General features: G+C 42.5%; 1 protein-coding gene across 1 annotated transcript; it reads right to left on the reverse strand.

Moving 5' to 3' along the window:
- Window positions 1-2555: 2555 nt before the first annotated feature.
- LOC112248938 (serine/threonine-protein phosphatase 2A catalytic subunit beta isoform) lies at window positions 2556-6312 on the reverse strand. Its single transcript, XM_024418403.2, has 7 exons — window positions 5892-6312; window positions 5271-5480; window positions 4971-5144; window positions 4723-4812; window positions 4477-4638; window positions 3764-3882; window positions 2556-3637 (listed from the first exon to the last, which is right to left on the reverse strand). Exons 1-7 carry the CDS (start codon window positions 5991-5993, stop codon window positions 3565-3567), a joined length of 930 nt encoding a protein of 309 aa, XP_024274171.1. The 5' UTR covers window positions 5994-6312; the 3' UTR covers window positions 2556-3564.
- Between the last annotated feature and the right edge of the window lie 1535 nt (window positions 6313-7847).

Genomic DNA, 7847 nt, shown 5'->3' on the forward strand with positions numbered 1-7847 from the left:
TCCCTGTAGCTATAACGAAGAGGACAACATCCATCCCTGTAGCTATAACGAAGAGGACAACACCCCATCCAACGACTGATCTGAGGCCACCTTTTAGCAGCGACAGAGCAACGGGCTTGGCCATTACCACGGCTACAAAATTGTTGGCCATCAACTTCCCTCTGTTCATGGTGTGCCAGTTGGGGTGGCCCTGACCAAAGTTACCCCCCCATTATAGCTGCACTTCTTCACATGGCCAGACTTAGTGGTCTTCTCCCCATTTAATGCTTTTATGCTCATCCTTGAAAATCAAATCAAATCAAATCAAATTTTATTTGTCACATACACATGGTTAGCAGATGTTAATGCGAGTGTAGCGAAATGCTTGTGCTTCTAGTTCTGACAAAGCAGTAATAACGAACAAGTAATCTAACTAACAATTCCAAAAAACTACTGTCTTATACAGTGTAAGGGGATAAAGAATATGTACATAAGGATATATGAATGAGTGATGGTACAGAGCAGCATAGGCAAGATACAGTAGATGATATCGAGTACAGTATATACATATGAGATGAGTATGTAAACCAAGTGGCATAGTTAAAGTGGCTAGTGATACATGTATTACATAAGGATGCAGTCGATGATATAGAGTACAGTATCTACGTATGCATATGAGATGAATAATGTAGGGTAAGTAACATTATATAAGGTAGCATTGTTTAAAGTGGCTAGTGATATATTTACATCATTTCCCATCAATTCCCATTATTAAAGTGGCTGGAGTAGAGTCAGTGTCATTGACAGTGTGTTGGCAGTAGCCACTCAATGTTAGTGGTGGCTGTTTAACAGTCTGATGGCCTTGAGATAGAAGCTGTTTTTCAGTCTCTCGGTCCCAGCTTTGATGCACCTGTACTGACCTCGCCTTCTGGATGACAGCGGGGTGAACAGGCAGTGGCTCGGGTGGTTGATGTCCTTGATGATCTTTATGGCCTTCCTGTAGCATCGGGTGGTGTAGGTGTCCTGGAGGGCAGGTAGTTTGCCCCGGTGATGCGTTGTGCAGACCTCACTACCCTCTGGAGAGCCTTACGGTTGAGGGCGGTGCAGTTGCCATACCAGGCGGTGATACAGCCCGCCAGGATGCTCTCGATTGTGCATCTGTAGAAGTTTGTGAGTGCTTTTGGTGACAAGCCGAATTTCTTCAGCCTCCTGAGGTTGAAGAGGCGCTGCTGCGCCTTCCTCACGATGCTGTCTGTGTGAGTGGACCAATTCAGTTTGTCTGTGATGTGTATGCCGAGGAACTTAAAACTTGCTACCCTCTCCACTACTGTTCCATCGATGTGGATGGGGGTGTTCCCTCTGCTGTTTCCTGAAGTCCACAATCATCTCCTTAGTTTTGTTGACGTTGAGTGTGAGGTTATTTTCCTGACACCACACTCCGAGGGCCCTCACCTCCTCCCTGTAGGCCGTCTCGTCGTTGTTGGTAATCAAGCCTACCACTGTTGTGTCGTCCGCAAACTTGATTGAGTTGGAGGCGTGCGTGGCCACGCAGTCGTGGGTGAACAGGGAGTACAGGAGAGGGCTCAGAACGCACCCTTGTGGGGCCCCAGTGTTGAGGATCAGCGGGGAGGAGATGTTGTTGCCTACCCTCACCACCTGGGGGCGGCCCGTCAGGAAGTCCAGTACCCAGTTGCACAGGGCGGGATCGAGACCCAGGGTCTCGAGCTTGATGACGAGCTTGGAGGGTACTATGGTGTTGAATGCCGAGCTGTAGTCGATGAACAGCATTCTCACATAGGTATTCCTCTTGTCCAGATGGGTTAGGGCAGTGTGCAGTGTGGTTGAGATTGCATCGTCTGTGGACCTATTTGGGCGGTAAGCAAATTGGAGTGGGTCTAGGGTGTCAGGTAGGGTGGAGGTGATATGGTCCTTGACTAGTCTCTCAAAGCACTTCATGATGACGGATATGAGTGCTACGGGGCGGTAGTCGTTTAGCTCAGTTACCTTAGCTTTCTTGGGAACAGGAACAATGGTGGCCCTCTTGAAGCATGTGGGAACAGCAGACTGGTATAGGGATTGATTGAATATGTCCGTAAACACACCTTGAAATGGGTGTGTTTACGGAAAATGCCATATGCTAGTCTGATAAAGGACATTTAAAGGACATAAAGGATAAAGGACATTTTACCACAACCGTGCTCAGGGCTTGCTAGTTCCTGCTAGTGTTTTTTTTATTTCCACTTTTGCTAGCAAGGCACTTGATTGGTACTTATAACCATGGCTATAGCAAAGCCAACTCCTACAATCCTCGATTGCGATAAATGGAGAAAAGGGTATAGCCAAAAAGCAGTGTGGTAACTTGATAGTCAGGAAACAGTATAGGGTCAGCAAAGTTTCAGCCTCCGTGTGAAAAGATATTTTAATTTCATTGTCCTTTTCATCATTTGGTGAAACTTACCCCAGCTCAGTGTGGCTTAATGTAAAAAGCCCTCAAGTACCCTTATTCCAGCCTCATTACTAACTGAAACAGGAAACTGTAAAGCTGACCCGAGTGATAGCTGACAAGAAGAGGACCGTTAAATGTTCATTATCTTTATTCAAATTATAAGGTTGCGGAGATGTTCAGCAGAGCAAGTCATCTTTATGAATGCCACTTGGTCTAAGAAGCCAAATGACTTTTAGGAATCTAAATTTACAATCTAGCAAGAAAAAAACATTTCATACCATAGTCAGTTTGAGTAGCTACAGATAACATTAGCTGGTCTTACAACCAAAGATTGTGCCCATTACAGGAAAACCCCATACAAAACAAGCCCATAGATTTAACTAACCTGTTGGAGATACTTTCTTCGTTCTCAATTAAGTGAAAAAAAGGACCTGCTTCTATAAAAACTAGAGAATTCAGAAAGATATTACATTCATGTTGTGTCAAGTGAGATGTCTCTTGCGTGTGTAGAGCTTTGTTTTAGTCACATTTTAGAAACTAGTTCCTGCAAAAGGTGCTTGGAAATGCTAGATATGCAGCAGTTAAGATTGTGAGGAACCACAGAGTGGTACAAAACAGATTTAATCTTTGTTAGCTTTTTATTTTTTTAAACCAACTGGAAACTAACAGTGCTAAAAAAAAAATGTATGCCGAAATGAAGAACTTGTCAACAAGAACAGGTTAGTTAAATCTATGGGCTAGTTTGTATGGGGCTTTCTTGTGATGGCCACAAAATACTTGGTTATCACATCTTGCGTACAATCTGTAGCAACATTGGCCAAATAGTATTCTATTGAAGTGAAAAAAAAAGGCAAGTTTTACATGTCTTAAGATTTTATGGCACATTTGGTCCATGTTGGTACTTTCATATTTCAATCACTTTAAAAAAAAAAAAAAAAAAAAAAAAGTTAAACATGTATTGCAAATGTTTATCAGCACAGCATTATGACAGCATTTTCTAAACTGCAGAGGGGGTTCTTGCTACTATTTTGTAGGTTTCCTATACCATTATCTTCTGTAGAATGCATTTATTAAACCCCTCTTGTACAGTATATTCAAATCTAGATGTGTAGTACTTGAACAAGGATGGCTTCAAACAGTTACAGGAAGTAGTCAGGGGTGCGTCTAGTCACATGAGGCTCTCCGCGTCGAGGAGCCGGGTCGAACTGTAGGCTGAAGGGGATTGAGAAGAACAATTTGGTCAGATTGCACAAGTGTTGAGCAACAGAAAACAAACATTGGATGTCTGATCTACCCAATTTAAATAGTAGGAAAGTCACTAGACATCCTCATACTTACAAAGAATATTTGAGTGTATCATCCAGCTCCATGATGGCTGCCTGGTTGCCACAGCGATAGCAGTAATTTGGTGCACTGAAAATTGTGACAACATTTTTGTCATGGCCCCAGTTGTATCCCTGAAGAAAAACAATTAAGAACCAGTCTTAAGGCATTGTTTGCACCCTTGTATTAATATACAATCCTAATGATGTGGCAGGTCTCCAAACCTCCATGGTAATCACAATTAGAAAGAAATACATAGTCGCCATTCACGTCATAAACAAGTACAATGGCCACCGTATGGGAACCCAAATGCCATTCGCCATCTGCGCACATTCAATTTTGCCTAGATATTTAGATTAGTTATTGAATGGTCGCTAAGATTATTTGATTGATCATTGCAAAATGCCTATTTTGAATGCCGCTGTTAGTTAGAATGCTAAAGCTTGACAGACTAGCAATGTAGCCAAATAACCTTTCTGGTTGAAGTATAATGCAGTTGATTTGCGATGACAAACATTAAGCAGGATATTCATAGGAGCCTTACAAACCAATCATAATCCCAAAGTAGTGTGAAATGCACTCATAAGCAACATGTAAATAGGGCTTTTTTTGCTGGCAGTCTGAAATCCTGTGTTTTCTCCCAAGGTGGGGAAAATGTGAATACTGACTCAGAGTATTATACAACTTTGATTGAAAATGTAATAGCAGATTAACAAATGATATTGTACCTCCATAACCAATTGGTGGGCACGGGACACAAGGGTGAGTCCATTGGCATGGTTGAAGGTTTCAGAGATGTCTTGACCAAAGGTGTAGCCAGCACCTCTAGGGGAGATGCCCCAGCCACCACGGTCATCTGGGTCTGACCACAGAAGGTCACACATTGGACCCTGAAATAAAAGGAACACAGTTAATGTTGATGCGCCATGAGACTTTGAGAATGACACCTATGCTCTGTGCAACATAATATCTACCTCGTGTGGGACCTCTTGCAAGCGGTCCAGAGCCCGTATGTGATCAAGAGTGTCTATAGAAGGAGAGAGACCTCCATGTAGGCAGAAGATCTGGCAATACAAAAGTACAGTTTGGATTAGAAATCAGCAGTTAGTGTGGAGGATTTAAACAGAACATACTCAATTCCATTAAACATTGACAATTCAAATATTGAGTTGGTGAAACTGTACAAATACAGATTTAATAGGAAAGCTCAAACCAAAAATACCTGTTCATCTACAAGTGCAGTTAGTGGGAGATAGTCAAACAGGTCTGTGAAGGATTTCCACACGTTGGCATTGCCGTATTTCCTCAAGCACTCATCATAGAAGCCATACACCTGTGTGATTTGCCTGCTTTCGTGGTTTCCTCGCAGAATTGTGATTCGTTCTTGGTAACGGACCTGTAACATTTCACCAAAAGTAATCTGTCATCATATACAGGTCTTAGCTGCTTGAGCAACAGTGAAGTATCATCATAACCTGGTGCACCAGACACCTTTGTGTAAAGTGAGTTGTGAAAAGCATACCTTTAATGTGACGAGAAGTGTGACAGTTTCCACTGAGTAGTAGCCTCTATCCACGTAATCCCCCATGAACAGGTAGTTGGTGTCAGGAGATTTCCCCCCAATCTTGAAGAGTTCCATGAGGTCATGGAACTGCCCATGAACATCCCCACAAACTGTGACCGGACATCGCACTTTCTGCACATTTGATTCTTTGGTAAGGATTTCCTTGGCCTGAAAACACAAAACGACAACGTACATTTAGCTAGATCATTAACAGAACGCCCTGTCCTACCAGCGAAATCGTTGATCAGATAGCTAGCCTTGCACACCCATAAATATTGATTGGATTGAAGAGCGTCCTGAATAAGTACGTTAACTGTGGTTAGTCATCATGGTGTTAATCATCTGGATTGTTTAGTCATTCCATATAGGCTTCAGTTTGGCTAGCTGAATGGTTAGGCCCAGTTCATGCTAACGAGTTTTAGCTAGCTAAATCGTTAGCAAGTATGCATTGAAACTAGCTGGCTACTGTTAGTTAGCTATGCTAGCTACCTATTGTTAGCTACCGTTAAACTAGCCAACTAATCTCGTCGAACAATAATTTCAGCTCTAATCTAACAAATTGGGTTTAGGTGAAGTTACCTTCTCACAGAGACTCCTGACTTGATTCTCCGTAAGTTGTTTACACTCGTTTAGTTGTTCGATCCATTGATCTAATTCCTTCGTAAAAGATTTGTCTTCCATGACAGCCGTGGTATCAATCGACGTCTTGATCGGGGAAAAAAAATGTATTAGCTAAATTGACTAGCTAACTAGTTAGCTGGCTGACTTGTTAGCTGCTCCTGTCCCGACAAAGTGATGACTCTAAAATTCAGAATTAAAGACTTAACTATCTACTTTCTAATCATGGTAAAATATATAAAACCAAAGTCTCGTAAACAGGCGAACAGAGTATTAACTGAGGGGAATCAGAGTGGATTAAAATCCCTCGGTGCGGCAGAATTTTACCGGCGACGAAGCGCTGTAGCTAGCTGGCCTACAACAATAACATACGGGGTTTTAAGGGAGTTCTAGTGCCACCATTTATTACACACCAGCCACCTTGTGGTGAAGAAGACGAATTACACGCACAGGGCATTAAACGAGAAGAGTGTAATTGCAGAACGCAATTTGGGGCGTTTTCTGATATTGGCATTTCTTGATGTCAAATTACACCCATTGATGATCGCCATTGGTCCCTGTCCGTTTCTTTTAATTACATGTCTTTTTCCCAACGAAGAAGAAAGCTGCAGTCAAAATAGATTTTGACAATGTTGATAATTACTTCTCAACGTGTTCAATAAGACACTACCTACACAATTGTCAACATAATCGGATTGCTACGGATAACTAGGAAGCTGTTATGTTAGAAACTAGCTAGCTAATTGACATTGAACATTCCCGACGAGTACAAATCACAAGCTTTCAAGCTAACATAACAAATGCCAAAGTTTGCCGATGACACAACAGTGGTTGGCCTGATCACTGACAACGATGAGACAGCCTATAGGGAGGAGGTCAGAGACCTGGCCGTGTGGTGCCAGGATAACCTCCCCCTCAACGTGACCAAGTCCAAAGGAGATGATTGTGGACTACAGGAAAAGGAGGACGGAACACGCACCCATTCTCATCGACGGGGCTGTAGTGGAGCATGGTTGAGAGCTTCAAGTTTCTTGATGTCCACATCACCAATGAACTATCATGGTCCAAACACACCAAGCCAGTTGTGAAGAGCAGGCTCCTGAGTGGCGCAGTGGTCTAAGGCACTGCATCTGTGCAAGAGGCGTCACTACAGTCCCTGGTTCAAATCCAGGCTGTATCACATTCGGACGTGATTGGGAGTCCCATAGGGCGGCGCACAATGGGCCCAGCGTTGTCCGGGGTAGGCCGTCATTGTAAATAAGAATTTGTTCTTAAAACCTCTTAAGTATCAGACAATTTCTTTCAATTTTCGCCTAAATTGACTTACCCAAATCTAATTGCTTGCAGCTTAGGACCTGAAGCAAGGATATGCATATTCTTGATACCATTTGAAAGGAAACACTTTGAAGTTTGTGGAACTGTAGGAGTGATATAACACATTAGATCTGGTAATCAAATCAAATCAAATTTTATTTGTCACATACACATGGTTAGCAGATGTTAATGCGAGTGTAGCGAAATGCTTGTGCTTCTAGTTCCGACAATGCAGTAATAACGAACAAGTGATCTAACTAACAATTCCAAAAAAACTACTGTCTTATACACAGTGTAAGGGGATAAAGAATATGTACATAAGGATATATGAATGAGTGATGGTACAGAGCAGCATAGGCAAGATACAGTAGATGATATCGAGTACAGTATATACATATGAGATAAGTATGTAAACCAAGTGGCTAGTGATACATGTATTACATAAGGATGCAGTCGATGATATAGCTGAGCTCACTACACTGACTGTGCTAGTGGCAAACTCCACTAAGCAGGCAGGCTGGCTAACAGCCGGGCCTGCACCCTTTCTCATGTTGGAGCTAGGAGAGTTAGAGCCCTGTATATGTTCGTAGATAAGATGAGAGC

Source organism: Oncorhynchus tshawytscha, linkage group LG04 (genome assembly GCF_018296145.1).
Source record: "Oncorhynchus tshawytscha isolate Ot180627B linkage group LG04, Otsh_v2.0, whole genome shotgun sequence".
NCBI classification, from domain to species: Eukaryota; Metazoa; Chordata; class Actinopteri; order Salmoniformes; family Salmonidae; genus Oncorhynchus; species Oncorhynchus tshawytscha.